The sequence below is a fragment of the Stegodyphus dumicola genome, chromosome 7 (assembly GCF_044657685.1).
Source record: "Stegodyphus dumicola isolate Sdum_Otavi_A_Nest chromosome 7, ASM4465768v1".
In the NCBI taxonomy this organism is placed as follows: Eukaryota; Metazoa; Arthropoda; class Arachnida; order Araneae; family Eresidae; genus Stegodyphus; species Stegodyphus dumicola.
The window spans coordinates 61527418-61548496 of NC_140774.1; the positions used below are offsets into that span (position 1 = coordinate 61527418).

At 31.6% G+C, this 21079-nt stretch overlaps 1 protein-coding gene across 1 annotated transcript in view; it reads right to left on the bottom strand.

Annotated features, from left to right (window-relative positions):
* The window catches only part of Megf8 (multiple EGF like domains 8), a 251267-nt gene that overhangs the window by 115054 nt on the left and 115134 nt on the right, over window positions 1–21079 (bottom strand). The window contains exons 16-18 of the mRNA XM_085820327.1: window positions 13750–13941; window positions 3550–3726; window positions 2141–2308 (exon numbers count right to left, since the gene is read on the bottom strand). Of these exons, the coding sequence (XP_085676453.1) occupies window positions 2141–2308; window positions 3550–3726; window positions 13750–13941 (537 nt within the window). The remainder of the gene's footprint in view (window positions 1–2140; window positions 2309–3549; window positions 3727–13749; window positions 13942–21079) is intronic.

Below are 21079 nucleotides of genomic sequence, written 5' to 3' on the forward strand. Positions count from 1 at the left end.
TAAACAAATATAAAACACATAGAGCATTTTACTAAGAATATGGTTAATTAACTGTGCTTAAGTCTGTGATAAATTAGAATGTTATAAAGGCTTTATTAAAATGATTTCAAAATGATCAAAACTTTCAGAGTAAAATTACACAAATCAGCTTTTTGCTTTAGAGAAAAAAATTCAATCTTTCTTAAGGCACAGACAATTTTGGATTCTAATATCAATTTTGGATAGTTTCAGACATGTCCTAATATTTATTCCAGATTATTATTTATTCAAAGATGATAAATATCTTCTTCACCTGCAAGAAAAGAAACAAAATTTGCTAAACAGCTGTAGGCATCACACATTTAAACTTAATGAAACAACATTTTAAATGTTTCTGAAATGACAGCTAATTTGAAAATGATCTTTACTTTTACAAAAGTCTAAAACCTAATTCTTTAAAATGGCTAAACATTGCCATCAGACCAAGAGACAATGCTAAAAAAGAGGGGGGGGGGCAAGAAGCAGAAGAGTAAAAGTTTACTCACTGTTATCGTTCATTATATGAATTTTTAAATAAAAACGTTTGAAAGCTATTCAATGTAAATGCTTACAGTTCACACAGAAACTTTAATCAGGATAAAACTTTACAATTATGAAAAATTGCACATTTACGATTTTTATGCACTAAAGATTTGATATAAATACAAAATTCATATGTTCAAGAAAATTCAATTTTCATATACTTTAACAAAGCATATATAAAATGAAAATGTGATTGGCTCTTTAATATATGAATTGGCATAGCCTACAAAAATTTGAAGGCAATTGGTAACTAAAGAATTAGTTCAGCTCCGTAACTGGTTTAAAGGAAGTCACTTGCTATCTATTTAACAGATTTCTTATGGAGGTATATAAAACCCACAGACAATAATAATTTCTTTGATGCAATTCTGAATGCAAACAACAAACTGTACCTGCTGGAAATAAAGAAAACTTGTTTAATCAATTTAGTAAATTAGAGAATTTATTTCTTTGCCAAAACATTCCAATAAATGGCTGGCAATGTATTACACACATACACACACAAACAAATAAAAAAAGGGGGGAGTAGCCTACCCCCCTCCACTCTAAGCTTAATTTGCATCCGAGTCTGAAAGGATTTGCTTTAAATTTATCATAAAAGTATAATGTATTTTTTAAGAATAAATTTAAAAAAACTGATTTTTTGATGGTTGAAACTTTTCCTTTAAATATCAGAAAAGTTCTTCCAATTATTAAGTTTTTCACAATGAGGTAGAAAATTTTATGACCCATCCTATATTTCTCCAGAAATGGAATCAACAGTAAAATTAACAGAAGTTTTGAAGCAAATTTAGATGTGCAAGACAGTTTTCATAGCACAAAAGATCTTTACTACTTTCTTCAACATACACCTTTTTTTTTTTAATGTGCACTACAACTTTATTCTATTTTGAATTTTGTTTTTCATATATTTAATTTTGATTAATAAATTCTCTAAGCCACTGTACCATTGTAACAATTTTATACTTAATTTTTAAAAATAATCTATCTATCTATCTATATATATGATATAAATTTAGGGTGGTGATATTGAAGAGGTAAGCAAGTTCATGATTTTCTTTTCAATGACAGGCAATCATGAAGTTCTGTAGTTAAACTTTATTTAAGTATAATTTATAGAATAATATATCTGTTCATAATGAAGTAATTTAAAGCATTAAAACGAGTAAACTCACTATTAAATTATTTAAAACTTATGCAGCATTTCTTGTCAAAAAGAAGCATTAAAAGAAAGATTATATAGTTGTAGCAGATTACGAAATAGTGGGATTGCTTAATTTTTCAGTGAAGCACACAATATTGCTTTTTTACTATAAGTTAATTAAAGTTTTGGTTTGAATACTATTGGACAAAAATTTTACTTTCACTTTTGCTATTAAATATGTGCTTGAACTGCATTATGTGAGAACCATATGATATAATTCTGGAATGACATACCTCAGAAAGATTTATTACAAGCATTTTATTATTTTTAAAAGAGAAAAGAAGAATGATCAAATTAAAAAGAAGACAAAGCATTTTTACAAATTACAGATAAATTTTATTTTCCACACCTCAACACACATCATACACATATTACCTTTGCATGGGACCTAAGAGTGATTTCATGTCGATGACAGAGTGGACAGTTAAAAGCCAAAGACAATCTTGTGAAGGGTAAGAAAATGATGGACTACCAAATTTCCCTTTAAATGCATTTGTGATCACTTTTCTAGGATGACATTCTTCAAAACATTCACCACCATTCCTATATTTAATGTAAAAATACATAAGTTAGAGCAGTACAAAAACTTTTGCAGAAATTCAAACATTAACAGCAAAAAAAGTACACAAACCTTAAATATAAAAATTTTGAAGTTTTAACACAATAAAAGTGACCTTTCCCCCTAAAAAATGCATATAAAAAATTCTATATTTATCTCATAAACAAAAATGCTTTAAGTTCTTAAAATGGGAACTGATCTGTTATCGGGACTGGATTCAGAAACCTGAACTAACATTTTCACTAGTAATTCACTGCTCAACAAGCTCAGTTCAACAGGTCATCAGGCAAGAGGTTATGGTGTGAAAAGATCATATTGATAAGTGTCCACTAGAATCAGATGGTGTTCTATAGAAGAAAAAAAGAGGCAAATATGATTATCTAACTGATAGAAAAAGCACTATCATTTGCAGATGGCATACCAACAGTGTTCTAACAGTTGCATCATCTGGAGCCCCTGTCAATCATTATTCTCAGAAACAGAAAAAGAAGATTCAAGTCCAGCAGCCAAACTTGATAAAACTGTATAATCAATTTATGGAAGGCATGGGCAGAGCTGATGAAAACACTAATAAGTATCAATCCATAGTACTTAAGTCCACTTTTGTTCTGTTTTGAACTGGTCTTATAAAATGCTTGGCAACAGTATAAAGCACATGAGGAGAAGTCAAAGATTTTTCCTGGAGTTTCATCTATGAGTGACATACCATTATTTGGAGACTCATGGCCATCCTGTGAAACTGGAACAAAAATGAAGACCTTCTGAAAAATACAATATTGATTCATGCTATGATGGAATGAATCATTTGATAATAAAACGGTCAAAACAAACACACTGTGCCCAATGTCATAAGAACACCACTTTTTGGTATGAAAAATGTGATGTTGCTTTGCATGTGAAGTGTTCAGCTATCAAACAGGTTGAGAAATTAATTTTTGGTTTTTAAATTCGTGTTTCTTATATTTTTTTAACTAATATATATTAATCACATGTATATTTTCCAAAATTTAAACCTCCATAAATGAGGGGTAAGTGTATGGGAAACAGGATGGAACACAAAATTTTGCTCATTATAAATCAAGTTCGCTATACTGGTATATACAGAAATCATAATTCTATATTGCATTGCATGCTAGACAAATTATTTAATAAAATTAATTACATAAAATGAAAGATTAAAATATTTGATGAAACACTTTTTCTAAAGACTAACACTGTTATTTACCTTGGGTTTCCATAGTGACCATCTTTGCATTTTTCACATTTAGGACCAATTGTATTATCCAAACAAAAACATAAACCTGTAGTAGAATTGCAGTATCCCAGTTCCTTATCACCATGGCCATTACAGTTACATTTCTGGCATCCACTTGGACTGGTTGCATCACCATAACTTGCAGAGCTAAGATAAATTACATTTAAAATATGTAATGAAATGATTGGCAAAATTATGGTATTTTTGTAATTTCAATGCAAACTTCACCAAATTAATAACTTTAGATTAAAAAAAGCAGTATGCACCATGTTATGGAGTTGGATTAAATTATGGTAAAGCTCATGACGTATATTTGTCTAATGGATGGAATGCCTTTGTGGAGGACTGTCTAAGGAAAACTGTGTCATTTTCCCATTATACACAGAGAAAATGAAAACTTCAATGCATCCAGCTTGTTTGCTAGGGTCTGGACCTGGGTTAAATTACAAGTGCTCAGTGGTCTTACGACTTGGCTTTTCATGGGCCACCATATTTTTGATAATAATATTCATGAAGAGGTTATGACAATTATAAACCAGACCTTATGCTAATAGTTAGGTATTAACAAAACATTAATTAAAATTAAATCCAAAGATCAAAGGTGAAATGCATTTATTGTTTGTATCAGTATTTGTCCTATCAGACTTTTTTCCTGTCACTATTTTGTGACAGGGAAACAGTCACATTAATAAAATAAATCATCCAATTAGTAATAAATTAATTGATTCATAATTGTGCTTTTAAAGTTTTAATATTGTTGCATACATAAATATTAATGTGGTTGTGAATCAGGGTAAGATTTTAATTTACATTATTGTAAATTTTACTATTTTTTATATTGGGTTATTAAAAATGTAAGTATATTTGTTTCACATATCATGTTGTTACAAACTTGAATATAATTGCCATTCATCTACATGTATGACTGACTGATCATACTTTGTTATTGTTGTTACCAATCTCATTTGTCTGACAATGGTCAGCAGAAGCCCACAGCATTCTTCATGGGAAGCAGTTGAATGTGCCTGTCATTGGCAAGAGTCTTGAGCACCATACAGGTGACAGCACAGCTTTAACTTAGTTCTACTTCCAATTTTGAGAAAGAGAGCACCCTGGGAGGATGGGTCCGAAAGCCTCCCATACCTCTTCAACCTTTTGAGAGGACTTACGGCTCACCACATATTTAGAATGTCTTCATGTCGTGCAGACACTATACATTTACAAATAGCTTTCTGCAGGATTTGTACTCGGGCCCTTTGGTATTGCAGAGTCACTAACCACTATCCCGGTTGGGTAGCTTATCATGTTTTAATATATACGTTATAAACTGAATCATTCACAACCTACACATACTTCCATGCAGAACTGAAGATATCATATTTTAAAATTTGCTATACTCAGCAACATATTTATCTACAAGTCAATGAACAACATTTGGTGGGATATTGCCAAATTTGTGACTAAGGGAAGTTTCTTGAAATTTCAATTCTGTATATCTACAGCCAGTGAGAATGGTAATATGGGGCAGGGGAGTTCAAAATTCCATTTGCTAAATGGAAGCAAATGGAATTCTGAAAGCAAGAAAATCTCAAATGTAAGACTTGTTACTACTGGTGAATGGTTGGTGAAGTTGGTGAACTACAGTCTCTTGCCTTAGCTCAAGAAAAGAAATTTAGAGAAATTACAGCTTCACATGTTCTACATCATCTAATTTCAACTGCTTTTATCTTTAGCATTTCTGTATATTAAGAAAAAATTTACAAAAAATTGTCTCTAGTTGATAGAGTAACTTATGTGGCATACTCAGTATAACAGAGCTATATTTTACTTTCATTTAACAACTGTACAGACTGTATTCATTAAAAGATTTGATACAATTTAAATTTCCATCACATTTTTTCATGGACTGTATTTATTCAAAAGATTAAGTGCAAATATTCTGGAACACAAAAATTATTATTATTAGAAACCAGATCTTTTTGAATTTCAGTTATCAAAAGCATGAAAGCTCAACAGAAATTGATTACATATATCATCACAACCAGCAAAAGGTGAGCCACCACTCAGAAATCTAATACTGTAACAATCATTGATGTTGAGAAAAAATCCAGTGAAGTGAAGAAAGAAATGAAATAGAAAATCAGTGGATTAAAGAATGCAATGAATGAGAAAGTTATACTGACAAAAATAGAAATTTGATACAGACTATCAAAGTTACTGTAATTGAAGAAATAGTTTCTGAAAATGAAGATATTATTTCCACCAAAAAACTTAACTTCTAATACTTATAAAAATTTCAAAACATTTTATATAGTTTTTCTTAATATCAACTGTTTTAACTGATACAAACCATAATTTTCAAGCCTTCACATGACTTTTCTCATGATGATGAAAAATAATAGCTTATAAATAGCTCCTAATATTATTTATTAAAACATAGCTTGTTTTTTAATGTTTTTAATAGTTAAGAAGAATTTTAAAAATAGCAACCTAACTAAATTATTATTCAAAAGTTACTGAAATGAGTAATAATGAAACTAAATTTTAGGCTCTTCTCTATTATGACTCCATTTTTTCAAAAAACCAAATTGGTAGCAGGATTATCATCAAGTTCATATTTACTTCTCGCATACACTTTGCACTTACCATGTCCCTGTGATTACTTTTCACAAGCCACCAGAAGCATTTTGTCATCCTAAGGACTTTTGCCACATGAACTCTGCAATGTAACCTCATGATGATGACAAACTCTGCATTGCTTACTCTTATGCTGCCATTTAGCAAAATGCTACAGTTTTTCAGCATTTTGTGTATGGCAGCTGTAGCTGAATAAACTAAATGAAATTTATGTTTCACAGCAAAATGTCTCTAATCTGCTTTTTCAAGTTCCTCTGCTTTATAACCTCCCTTGTTTATGGTCAAAGAATTTTATCATGAATGTGATGTCTTCCCTAGTCAGAATCTGAGTGAGAAAGAATTCCTCATATAACTCACCAAATATTCAGTACTGTAGAAGAACCTAGCTGGGCATAAAACTGGCATAATTTTTTTTAACCATGAAAACAGACTTCTATTTATGTCCATAACTTATTTAGGACACATATTTACTCATTTGATTGTAAGATTAGATATAGAAAATACACTTCTCATTGTTTATTTAACCAGGAGCATAACTGTTCCAGTCAATAGTTGTATTTTCGTAAAGGCTGAGTTACTTCTTGCACCAGTTAATTGACGTCAGTTCCTCTTCCCAACAATAAATAACTCGATGAGCATACAGTATTTTGAAATCTATGAACCAGAAGTAAAATATTTTGCTTTTCTTTTATTTGGAATTCTTCACGTTGCACCTCCAAGTTGTACTTTTGCATATTCAAATGTAAGGTACCTTCTTGGAAGCAAGATATAGCATCCTTTTCATTTCTTGTCAAATGAAACACTTTAAAAAATGGTAGAGGAAGAGGAGTGGGAGACCCTTGCACCAGTCCCACCCCGGGGTGCTCTCTTTCAAAATTGGGAGTCATACTGTCACTCATATGATGCTCAAGACTCTCACCAACGACAGGCGCAATCTTGCACTCCTTGCCACAGTGAATTTTGTGGGTTTGTTTTGGTAATACTTCAGACAAGTGAGATTAAGTCACAACAACATAAAAAAGGGAAAAAAAAAAGTTTACACATGTATAACATGTTTCATGATGAAAGAATATTCAGTGACCAAGAATTTTTAATATTTATATGAAAAAGAAAATATGATAATGTGGTTTACTGAAAGCTCTTCTGATCTTGAATTGTAGGGTTTTCCTTAGTTTGAATAACCAATTATTTTAATTCTGGTATTTTTCCGAACTTATTTCCCTTGCATTTCCTAACCAGGATGTGAATTAAGTTAAGAGAGTATTTACAGAGTGAAACAAGAAGGTTAGACTGAGCATGATTTTGCTAGTTAGCACACATTGCTATTCTGTCCTCCAGCTGTGAATCTTAGTTGCGGCTATGCATTCTGTCCATTTATTCAAGTCTTATCACCGGTGTAGGTTATTGAGTCAGCTTGTTAGCCTTTAAGTAAATTATGTAGTCTAGCACTACTATTTACTATTTTGACTTTATCGTTAAGTTATCCTTAAGTTCCTCATTGCAAGTAGTCAGTGTTAGTGTGAGCACAAAGTATGTGCCTTTTTATTAAGGGTCATTTACACCCTTCTTTTGTGTTGTCATTCTTCACATGTGTGCGAAACGTCGCCAGGCTTCCTACTAAGATCAAGTCACTTGCATAATAGTAAAAAGAGTAAATCTTACAGGTGAGGCCTGAAAATATCCAGACTACTGGCCGAAAGTCAAGCAACATTTGAGCTGGCCCCATTCACTGATGTCAATTAACACATCGCAAACCCCAGGTTTGGCTTCCTGGTAGACAAAATGTAGGCCTCTGTTAAAACCTGACATTCGACAGAAGAATGTCAGTCACAAACTTCTTGGCAGCTGGACAACCACTTTTGTTGTACCAGGTCCTGAAAGTGCAAAAGATAACAATAGCGGCGACTGCCTTACAAGGACAGGCAGTACGTTGGTTTAAAGGGATTGGAAAATTTCTACTGGGTGAAATAGGCAGCCACACATATACGTTTGTCAATTTCAAATATGCCTTCAAAAATGCATTCCCCGTGGTCAAAGACAGAGCAAAAATCAAAGCAAAGTTGTACGGCAAATGTCAATTTAAAATTGAGGAATTAAGAGAATTTATTTTAAGGAATGTGAAAATAACTAATCTACTGTATGGGAAAAGGCCCGATACCAAAATTATCCATATTATTTTGCCCTGACTACTGCCATAGATACAAGATTTCATAGAATTGAGAAACCCCAGCATCTTGGAAGAATTGACTGAACCGGTGGTTAAATTTGAAAGTTGAAGGGTAGCTGAAAGTATGCATACAATAGGTTACATCCAAAAATTTAACAAGCAGTTAGGCTGATTTCAGAAAACACGAGAAAATTTAACAGCAGTAAAAAATTTCAAGACAATAATAAAAATATAGCTGATTGCCAAAATAGGCTGTACGATTGAAAAGGGGAAGTAAAACAACAGTTAAACTAAGCTGGGGTGGTGAAGAAAGGAGGGTGCAGCCACCTCGCTTGTATAAAAATTCTTCTAAATTACATTTAAACATGGTGATAACAAAAAATTTGGCCTTACTAGTTATTCAAATTTTATTAAATGATGTGTCAATACAGGCCTTGTTAGACACACAGGAACAAAAAAAAAAAAAAAAAAAAAAAAAAAAAAAACCGGTTTTATTTCTGCAAATTTTTTTCAAAACAATTTAAAAAGGTATTGATTATTTAGCCTAGAAAATAACAAAGCCATTGCAGTTCAGGGCAAGAAGTACACAGTTTACGCAAAGCCACATTTAATGTCCACGTCAAAAATGAATTTAAAAAAACTATATTTTTTGTTGTAACAAATTTGCAAGCTTCAAGAATTCTAGGTACAGATTTCCTCAAGACAGCTGAAGCTGAGCTTAACTTCCAACAAGAAGCTCTGAAATTGAAAATAGAACCCAGGAGCAGGCTTAAAAGTGAATGCACCCAAGTGCAAATTTGCGGCAAAAGAGCTTAGGTACCTAGGCTGTAAAATTTCTCAAAAGGGAATACAAATGGAAGATTTAAAAATAATTGCTATAAAGAATTATCCACTGCCAAACACAGCAAAAAAAAAAAAAAAAAAAACCTTCATTCTTGGGCATGTGTTCGTACTATCGGACATTCATAAAGGACTTTGCACAGATAGCAGAAAAGCTTTAAAGAGAAAGAAAGCACAGTTTTCTTGTTCAGCTGAGGCTAACACCGGGTTTAAGAAATTGGAAATTGTGTTAATATAAGCACCAGTTTTAAAATTCCTGGAGGGAGACAAACATCTTGAAATTTCGACAGACACCTCAGATTACGCTATAGGCACTGTTTTGATACAGAATTGTCAGCTGCAGCCTATTTTTCTAAAACTCTTAATCAAACACAGCGAAACTACATGCCCATGGACACAGAAACTTACACAACAGTGCAGAAGTTTACAGTATATTTTGGTAAGGCATCGATAATTATGTATTTTTATCATGCTACTGTGGGTTGATTATACTCTGGCAAAAATTTATTTCTTTGGTTGATCAGAAGGGCCTTGAATTTACAAGAATACAATTTCATAATCAAACATATGCCTGGAAAAGATAATATGGTAGCTGATGTTTTATCTCTAACAAAACTAGACAAGGAGGGAAAAGACATAAAATGTTCTATGTTAACATCGAAAATCTTAGACTCCTATGAAACTATTATTTCTGAATTACAAACTGATCCAGAACATAGGTATATTTATGAATACTTGCAAGATCCAGAAAATTTCAAACAGTCAGATATAGTGGCAATCAGGAATAGAGCAGAAAATTACAATATAATTGATAAACTCTTATTTTATACTAAAAGAACAAATGAGAGTAGTGAACTAAGATTGGTTATCCCAGCCAATTTGCAGCTCAGAATTTTGCAAGAAATATATGATTCACCTACTTCTGATCATCTTGGCATTAAAAAATGGTGTAGAGAGTAAGAAATTGCCTCTGCAAAAGTTTTGTAAATTGTGTTAATGCTAAAAGTATTTTGCATACTTGTAAACGTAACTAAATATGCATGAATGAAAGAGCAACTCAAGTTAATACTCGCATGGACAGTTAAAAATTAAAATTAGCTCGAGAATATATGCAAAGTTAGGCTCCTACCAACACTAAGCTAATTTTTACTAGAATTAGCCTCTCAGGCCTGAGAATTGACTGTAGGGTGAATTTCTGAGACCTAGTATATCTACTTTTTAACAAGTAGTATGTAGGTTAGATGGCAGTGTTGAATACATTCTACATGAAAACACACTCTCATATTCAGTACACATGCTGGAGAGCCCGGGAGAGAATTTTGGAACAAATGAAATGAGTTAATGCAGCCTCTATAATACTAAATCAAATATATTTAGTATCATAGGTTTTAGACAATTATCATTTTAATTGTCTAAAACCTTGCAAGTTAAATGCATATGTCAAATGTTCTAACTCGTTCTAAACTATTTTCTTTCTAGATACCTGAGGGGAGACAAGATAAAAAAGTGTAAAAGAAGAATTGTATGGATGTGTCTCGAATATCGTCTGTAAAATTTAAATTAAGAAAGCTAAGATTTAAATTGAAAAGGTTTACTCATGGTTAGGTTTAGAATTTAAATATCTTATCCAGGCTTTTGAAGCCTGTTATGGAATAGTTAAATTCTGGCATGGGAAGATGTAGGTTCCCCTTAGTTTGAATAACTAATTATTCTAATTATGGTATCTTTTCTGAACCTCTTATTTCCCCTTGCATTTCCTCACCAGGATGTAAACTAAGTTAAGTGAAGAGAGCATTTAAACAGGCGAAACAAGAAGGTTAGATAGAGTGTGATTTTGTTAGTTAATGCAATTTGCTCTTCTGGTCCTCTAGCTGTTAATCTGAATTGTGGCAACACATTCTGAATATTTAATAAATCTGTCGCCAGTGTAGGTTTTTGAGTCAGACTGTCAGCTTTAAGTAAATTGTGTAGTTTAGTACCACTATTTACCATTTTGATTTTATTGTTAAATTATCCTTAAATTTCTCACTGCAAGTAGTGGGTGTTATTGTACATGAAGTACACTGTGTCTTCCCCCCCAAAAAAAGATAAAAATATGGATTACGTCCAAAAGGGTGTTTTTATTAACGTTTTGTGTGGTACCTTTATTTATTAAACATCACGTTCTTTGCACTTAAACCATAAAATTCAGTTCAAGAGCAATATCACAAAATAGTTTTAAATTGAGCATATCTTCAGAATTTCCAAAACAGAATCTCAGGCACTAGAGATAAAAATGTTTTTTCCGTACAATATTGCCATTGCTCGCTTTGAAATCGTTGAGCTTGTTACTCAAAAATTCGTTAAAAGTTTTACAAAATATGAAATCGATAATAAAACTAATTCCAAATTTCAAATTTTGGCTTCCACATGCCCATATTCACAGTAGGATTACGTCATTCAAAATTCGATGGCTCTATGTCCAGTTGTTTTATCACAATGTGAGAAATATACACACATTTATGCAGATTTTTCATTATTTAATTTCTTCAAATATAATGCAGGAGTCTAACATGTGGTGGCAAAGTCCTAAAAGTGAAACAGACATCAACGCAAAATCGCGAAATGAAAACAATAGTCCTTCAGGGACAAAGTCCCTTTGGACTAAGAAAGCGACAGTTCTATATCTTCCGTTCTACTGGGCCGATTGATGAAATTCAAATTGTGTTTTTCATGTCTCGAAAGCGCGATTTAGGATATAGACTAGATTTATATAGAGAATTGTTGTAATATAGGTATTTTGACACACAATCGGACTTTTTCTGAAATGACATGCCAATTTTTTCCCACATTTCCATTCTATTATACTCACATTTCTCCAAACTGCCAAGTTTTTGTAAAAATCACACAAGTAGTTTTCAAATAATTAGCTCTCAAAATTTTAGCTTCTCAATGTTAAATGAGTTTGGTATATATTTATTAATATCTCTTTTTTAATTAAACCTTTTTTCATATTTCAAAATTTAGGTTCATTCTAAATAATATTCGCCCATCTTTTATGATTTATTTCTAAAATTTGCATTTTAAAATAATTTTTACAAATTTTTCAAAAAACATTTTGAATTATAATCTATAAAATGTTTACCATCATCTTAAAGTAGATGCATTTCTAAGCATACCTGCAAAAAATGAGTTTTTTATTAAAAATTTTTGAAGATATATGTGAATTTATATATTGGCACATTCTGAAATTTGGCATATTTGTTGAAAGCGATAATAACATCAAATGGGTTTAGGCACTTTGTTAAAATTATTTGAAAGTAGGAACGCTGTGAATTTTTTTCCGCTCATGCACAATGTAAAAAAGTAGGAATGATGTGACTAAACACAAAAAAGTCACATCATTCCTACTTTTTTCCTGCTCCTGAACAATGGAAGGAAAAGGAAAATAGTTTGCCATATATTAAGAATAAGTTCAGTGAATTATTCTTGGTGCAAACTGAAAAAAATAGACCAGGATAAAGTTTTGAATTTCTCCATAAATTTCGCACCAAATTTTACAAAATTTAATATTTAGGCATAATTTGAGTCGTAAAATTGAAACATGGGAAAAAAAATTGGTATGTTATTTCAGAAAAAGTTCGATTTTGTGTCCAAAATACCTGTGTTAGAACAATGCTATATATAAATCTAATAAATATATCCTAATCATGTTTTTGCAACATGAAAAACGCAATTTAAATTTCGTCAATCGGCCCAGTAGAACGGGAGATATAGAACTGTCCCCTCTTTTGGTGTAGAGAGTATATTTTTTTTTGTGTAGTGTACATGCCTTTCTGTTAAAGAAATTTTGTTGAGAACAGAAGGGCCATTTACACCCTTCTTTTGTGCTGCTGTTCTTCCCGCCTGTGTCGGCAGGCTTTTTAACAAGAACAAGTCACTTGCATGATAGCAAAAAGAGTGAAATCTTTTAGGGAAAACTACAAATGATCACAATTAGGTTGGCTGCCCATTTGATGGTTATTTATTGATAATCTGGCTGACTGTTAACAAAATGGCAGCCACAATAATAAAAGAGTAGCAAATTTTATTTATTTCTAAAACCTTATCAACATTTATTTTAACAATATCAAATTCAAAAGAAAGCAATTTTCGAACACAAAATGATCCTTACTAATTCTAAAACAAAATAAAGTTTTAAAAAAGACACTCAATATAAAGGCTTTAAAATAAAAACGAAAATTAAAAAGTAAATAAAAATTTAAGCACCACAATGAAATATTATTTTGAATATGCTGATTAATAATTAAAAATATTTAATGAAAAATTACAAACAATCAACAATAACAACCCCCCCCCAAAAGAAGAATATTAACTTTTATATGCAACAAAATGATTTCCACACAACCATATTTACATATATTTCTGGTAATGCAGGGCTGTGCAATATATTGAAATTTTAACCATAGTTTCTACAGTTATCTCATGACAAGTTCATCTACAGTTGAGACTTAATCCCAGTTATAAATACGGGCAAATAAAATTACCTGCATTTTTCACAGAACTTGCCTTCAGTCCTATCTTGGCATTTATCACATTTTCCAATACCTTTACTGCATGTACTGTGGTTGTTACATCCACAGTTTATACTGCAGTCTTCTCCTGTCCACCCTAGATCACATATGCATTTAAAATCTGGAGCATCTGAACAATAGCCATGGACACAAGTAACGGCACACCTGAGAGATACAGCAAAAACAGTAATCATTGCATGTGGTTGCTTGCTTATTAAAATTTATCATCAAATGTAACTTAAAAGCAACACAATTTTTACATGTAATATAATATTTTGTTGAATCTCATGGATATTTTTATTTATAAAATGCACCATTTAAATTGGTTACTATTATAAATCGTACTGGCAAATAGAAAGACAAAGATTATAATACTTGGTTAAAACAGGCGTCCATAGGATGACATCATGGCTACACTCTAACAAGGTATCATAACTTAAAAATATTCAAATTGCCATGCAAATTTAACATTATGAATATAAAGATTAATAGTTAGAACTACAGAATTTTGTTCACTTTCTGCTGCTCGCTGGAAATGAATTGATAACACAATATGATAATATTTAGCTTATATATTAGACAGATCCTCAAAAGCTCAAGAAATTTTCATATATTTTTGCCATGATATAATTTTAAGATGTAAAAATTTATAGATCACACCTATCTTGATCTTAATGGAAAGGAAATCTGTTGCCTAAGGTAAGTGCAAGTGTAGTACTGAGGTTTAGAATCAGCTAAAATCTATAAAGTGTATCTGACATTCGTGAGCATTTTTAAAACTGTTTGATTCTAGTAAATAATTTTCTAACCTTATTCACTATTCATTAAGCTTGTAAATTTTGTTTCCATCTCCATTTCTGATTATCTGCAATGTTCTGTTACAATAATGAAGATTCTAACTGCTTTGACGGATTAGCCTAAATTTTTTCTTGAATCACCAAACTAAGCAAATGAAAATACAACCCAGTCTTATTTAACTTTTGCATGAAATACTAATTTATAAATTTCTTTCTTTACTCAGAGTTATTTTCTGCCTTCTTAAAAACTGGATACAATTTGAAAAACTGTTAAAAAGTGGAAACGGATTTCATAATTTGAACTTTTTGAAACATTTTCTCATTGTAGGTTCATTATGCTTAAAATAAACTCATCTTATTTTAAATGCTGAGAGCAAAAGAAACACCATAATTTCAAAATTAAGATGACTCCAGAAATTAAAAAGTAAAAAATTTTTTATTTAATACTTGCAAATATTTATTGTATTCATAAATAAAAAATATGTCTTTAAAGGTTGCCCAAACCAGCAGACATTATTTTTCCTTTACATCCCACCATGTACTATATATTACAAGGCCTGTTTCAAAATGCCTATTTCTCCTTTCAGTTGCTTCACTCATTTCTAGAAACACAGCAAAATAATAGATGGTAGTTCTTCTGAAAGGTGGCGGCACTTCACATATTTTTAGCAGAATTTTAATTGAATTTTTAAGAAATACTATTCACAAAGTAAAGCAATTAATGAATAAATATTTAAAAATAAACTGAAAAATATACACTATTAAACATTAAGGAATACATGTACCTAATTTTTTTTAAAAAATTTCATATAGTGTTTTAAATTTAATTTTTTAAATACTATCCACAGTGATGTTAATATAATAACGGTACTATTAACTCTAAAAAAACTGACTTGCAGTGATATAAGATTTATGATGTACCATTTATTCTTGGATTAATACCTGTTCTCTCTTGGTTAATGACATCATTTCAAAACAGATATGATTTTTGAAAATTTTATATGATGATATTTTACAAGTTCATTATAAAAATAGTTAAAATATTCAGGAGATAGACATGTTTGTCATCTGTACATTTACTCTCATCAGCACTTACAAAATTAAATCAGCTTAGTTAGTTAATTTCAAGAATTTTACATAAGTGTTTTGCACTTTTTAAAATATAACTTTGCTTTTTTCTTCTGAACTAACAAAATTAACATCCAAATTCCATTAAACTAAAAACTTTAGTAGTTGAAAAGACCTTTTGCTAAATATATTTCAATACCTTGAAGGACTACTGTAAACATTCTTCTTTTTTATTTACTTCAGTTATTATAGTATCACTAAAACAGAGAATGAGTAATGCTAGGATGTATAACTAAATTCTTACTTATTAATACAGAATATGATACTGCATCCATAACATAATTTGTGTTCAGTAATTCAATCAATTTCTCAGATTTATACTTATTTGTAAAATGAAGAAATTTGACTCAATCTGACCAGAATCAAAATAATAATTAAATGTAAATTGTTAATGTAAAAAGAGTAGAAAACCAAAGTTATTTAGAAACCCTTGCCTACTTGAAAACTTCCATGACACGAATCATGCATCTAAATCAAAATAAACTATATACAATCTGTAAAAAAATACATAAATAATACTAAAAAGGCAAGCAAATAGTAAGTTTTAATTTAACTTACCAAACTATTTTTGTATTTGGAGAGTGGAGCAGCATTTGCGAAACTAGTATATATGTTATATATAGTATATAAATATCGGGTGTTCGTGTTGGTGTGTTTAATCATATTTTGTTCAACAACTTTTGGTATTTGAAAGAACAAGACTTGCTTTAGAACACTGTGTTGTGAAACTTGTAAAAAAATGTCGCTATCATTAAGTACAAGGTGTCTGAAACATAACTATTATGTAACCAGATTATAACTATCATCTACTTTCAGTTGTGTTGCAAAAAGTCAGCTATAGAATGTCACCAAATCACGTTTACAGCTTTAGGTACTAATGTTGTATCATATGATACTGTGCAGGTTTGGTACTGAAAGTTCAAAAACAAGGACTATGACATTCAAAAAGCAGATCGTTCTGGTCAGAATACTAATGTGGATGAGGCTCACCTGTGAGAACTTATGAAAAAAGACCAGTATGCAAACACTTGAGATCTTGCTAGGAAGTTAGATGTTACTGGCTTGTCCATTAGTCGTGCTATGCATCACATAAACTTGATATACAAGTTCAATTGCTGGGTGCTGCATGAGCTGACTCAAGCAGATAAGGTCAGACATGTTTGGGGCAGCTAACTAATCTGCTTGAATATGAATGCAAGGATGAAATTCTGGAACAGATCATCACTTGTGATAAAAAGTGGATTTACTTCAACAGCACAGGTCGAAAAAGGGGTTGGTCTATGCCCGTTGAGCCCATCGGTAGCATAACAAAGCACAATTTGTATAACAAAAATATCATGCTTTTGTATGTGGTGTGATTGCCACAGTATTTGTAGCAACTAATTCCGGTTACTATCAGAGAGTATCAGTTCCAGAGGTAAGTGATCATTCCATTTCGTTATTAATACACACATGTTTTATTTACAATATAATACAATAGTTACAAGCGTTATTATTAGGCACATGCCTTCATCATTATTAGGCTTAACATCTTTGTTCTTCCATCAAACTTTAAGTTAAGTTACAGAATATCCACAGAGACAAGACGTTCGGAGCGCCACCTAAAGGCACAAGCAATCAATTTATAACAGTATTACCCTGAAGAGTATCTGGAAAAAGGTAAAGCTCTCGACAGTAAGGTGTACGGCAAGATGCTAGTCCATGTTGATGTTGATGTTGCTATCAAGAAAAAAAGTCAAACTCAGTTCCGGTGCAGAAAGGTAATGTTCCATCAAGATAATATAAGATGACATATGTCTGCATTCACAGGCTGGACTTTGCACGGACTCAAGTGGAATATTTTGCCATACCCACCATACAGTCCAACATTGCTCCTTTGGACTTCTACCTTTTTTTTCACTTCTACAGCTACATCTTGCTGGTGCTATCTTCTATTCTGCATAGGACATCTGAAATGAGGTTGATCTGTTTTTGGACTCGCCACCACCAAGTTTGTGAGCAAAAGACTAAAAAACTACCAAAACCTTGACAGAAAATCATAGATTTGGGCAGTTATTACTACTACCTGCACTAAAGATACTGCTTTCACATTTTTTTTTTTCTAATAACTTTATTAAGAACGCTTTCTGGCAGAAGACTTTCGTTACAACCAGATATATATAAAAATTATTATAAGAAATAAAAAAATTATTAAAATGGTTATTCCATCTTGGGAAAAATTGTTTAGGGTATTAATAATTCCTCATCTTAATTGGGAGGAACAAATAAAACCTATTAATCACCTTCTGCCGAGTGGAAGAAAATACCACTAGCTGTCATTCAAAGACTTGTGGAAAGTATGCCCCGGAGGGTCCACGCTGTAATTACCTCTCGTGGAGGCTCTACCAACTATTGATTTTGAATAAAGTTAGTTTTTCTTTTCTATCACAGGTGTCCAAATACTTATTGGTAGTCAGTGTATATAATAATAAAATAACATATCGACGAAGAAAAAAATGAAATGTTTACTGCTAAGTAAGTAACGATAATTTATTCAGTGTTGTTAGATTACTCACAGCGAGCTAACACACACACTACTTAAATTACAAATGCATGTGAGTAGCTTGCGTTCAGCTAACTTCGGCTTTTGAGGGACACGTGCACTCAGAACTTGTATGCATCCCCCGATAGCCGAATGTGGCCGAACTCATGGTCTCTGTTTTCCAATCATAGTTTTGTACGATATATTGGTGCATGCATGCACATGCACTTTGCTTTATTATTAATTATTACTTAATTCATATTGTTACGGATTTCATAGTTATTTATTTATTTAGTTTTTTTTATTTAGAATTGTAATTAGATTTGCTTCATGTGTCCTTAGCAACGCAGACGATTTTTGAAAAGACAGCTGCGTTGGAAGGTTAAAAATAGAACAGCACATGCATTTAATACCTATTAAATAAATATCTCGTAATTGCTGTTGCCATCCACAAAAATCCAGATATTTATAGATGTTTCCAGTATATTCAAGAAATTAATTATAAAGCTTATAAAAGCCGAGAACAAACAACTCATCTCAGTAGTAGCTGTAGTTCTAGCGAACTGTTTGTTTACTTAATGCTGTGATTGATTTGTAGCGATTTCGCTGTGAGACAGAATTAGTTTCTCCGTTTTGAATTGATTTTTGCTAAACGCTTGACATTTTGTGATATTGTTAGAATATTTTTGGGGAAATATTTCAGCATTTTGATTTATCTCTTGTGGAAAGAATAAATTTTTGTTAACTTTTTAACGTTAACCGTGTTTATTCCAGCCCTTTGTATTTAGTATGTCTATATCAAAACCACGTGGTAGTAAAATTAAACGAAAAATCGCTGACGAACATAGAATATTCCAAGTAAAATGAGAATTAGAATATTTTTGCTGTGAAATAAAAGATAAAATAATCTGCTTGATATGTAATAATACTATTAATGTACCAAAGTTATATAATATTAAACGTCATTACGAACAACACAAATTGAAATATAACAATTACAAAGGATTAATGAGAGAAGAAAAGTTGAATGAGCTCAAGTTAGGAGTGAAAAAGCAACAGTCCATGTTTAGTAAAGTATTGCAAGAAAGTGAAGCGGCGGTACATGCAAGCTACGTCTTGTCCGAGTTGATAGCTAAACATTCGAAGCCTTTTACTGACGGTGATTTCATCAAGGAATGCCTAATGAAAGCTGGAGAAATTGTTTGTCCTGGAAATGTGAAGGCCTTTCAATCAATTTCATTGTCTCGAAATACAGTTGCGGAAAGAGTTACTGATTTAGCCGCGAATTTAAGTGATCAGATCAAAGCAAAATCATCTAGTTTCGAAAGTTTCTCCATTGCCTGTGACGAGAGCACGGACATTAGTGGCAAAGCTCAATTAGCAGTGTTTCTTCGTTCTTGTGACAAGAATTTCAACATTTTTGAGGAATTACTGGAACTAATACCGATGCCTGGTACTACCACAGGAGAAGATATATTTACTTGTGTTTTTGGACTTCTGCAGAAATACAATCTACCTTTGGCAAAATTAAATTCTGTAGCTACAGATGGCGCTCCATCAATGACCGGGAAAAACAAGGGCTTCGTAGCATTACTAAGAAAAAAACTTAGTGAAATTCATGGTTCAAACATTCATCATATGCATTGTATTATACATCAAGAAGTTCTATGCACGAAAGTAATAAATATGGAGAATGTTTTGTCATATATAAAAAAAGTTATAAATTTTATAAGATCTCGAGGTTTAAATCAGCGTCAATTCACTGCTTTCTTAAGTGAGTTAGATAGTGAATATTCGGGTTTGTCCTACTATACCGAGGTACGTTGGTTATCTTGCTCAAGATTCTCAAACAATTCTGGGATTTGAAAGAAGAAATATGTCAGTTTTTAAAAACGAAAAATCAAGACCTAAGTTTGTTTTACGATCCAATATGGATACAAGATTTATCTTTCTTGGTTGATATAACCAAACACTTAACCGATTTAAATTTATCGTTACAAGAAAAAGATCATATCATTACGAACATGTTTGACATAATTAAAGCATTCAAATGTCAACTAGTTCTTTGGGAAAAACAACTTAAAAATGAAGATTTGACGCACTTTCTGACATGCAGCATGAACAAATCAAGTTTAGATGATACTTGTTCGTATCAAAAATACGCAGAAAAAATTGCAAATTTAACAACTGAATTTCAAACGAGGTTTAATGATTTTAGTTCCCTCAAAGACAAATTTTTTTTGTTTTCTTCGTTTTTCTCAATTAGTATTGACTCAGTACCCAGCCATATGCAAATGGAGGTGATCGAGATTCAATGCAACTCAAATTTGAAAGCAAAATTCATTGAAGTGGGCATGCCTGAATTTTACAAATATTTACCAGCTAGGTTTGAAAATACTCGAAAATTCGCATATGAAATTATTTCCATGTTTGGTAGCACTTATCGGTGCGAGCAGTTATTTTCAGTCATGAAAGGTAATAAGTCTCCTATTAGAAACCGTATTAATGATGCTCACCTTGGGTCAGCGTTGAAAGTTATCACTGGAAACAAAATTTCTCCCGAAATAGGAAAGACAATAGCAGAGAAGAGATGGTAAGTATCAGGACGTAAACATTAAATTTTCTTGTTCTTTTCTATATAAATATATATATATGTTTATTATTGTATTATTCGAAATAAATCTACGTTTCTATACATATTGATTTTATTTTTTATTTTTTATTTTTTTTTTTTTTGCGGCCCGCCTTAAGTTAAACCTTGTTTGTTTGGCCCAAGTGTACCTATGAGTTTGATATCCCTGTTGTAGAGAAATATTCCATTTTCAATTTATAATGCACCAATCAGTATGTATGGCAA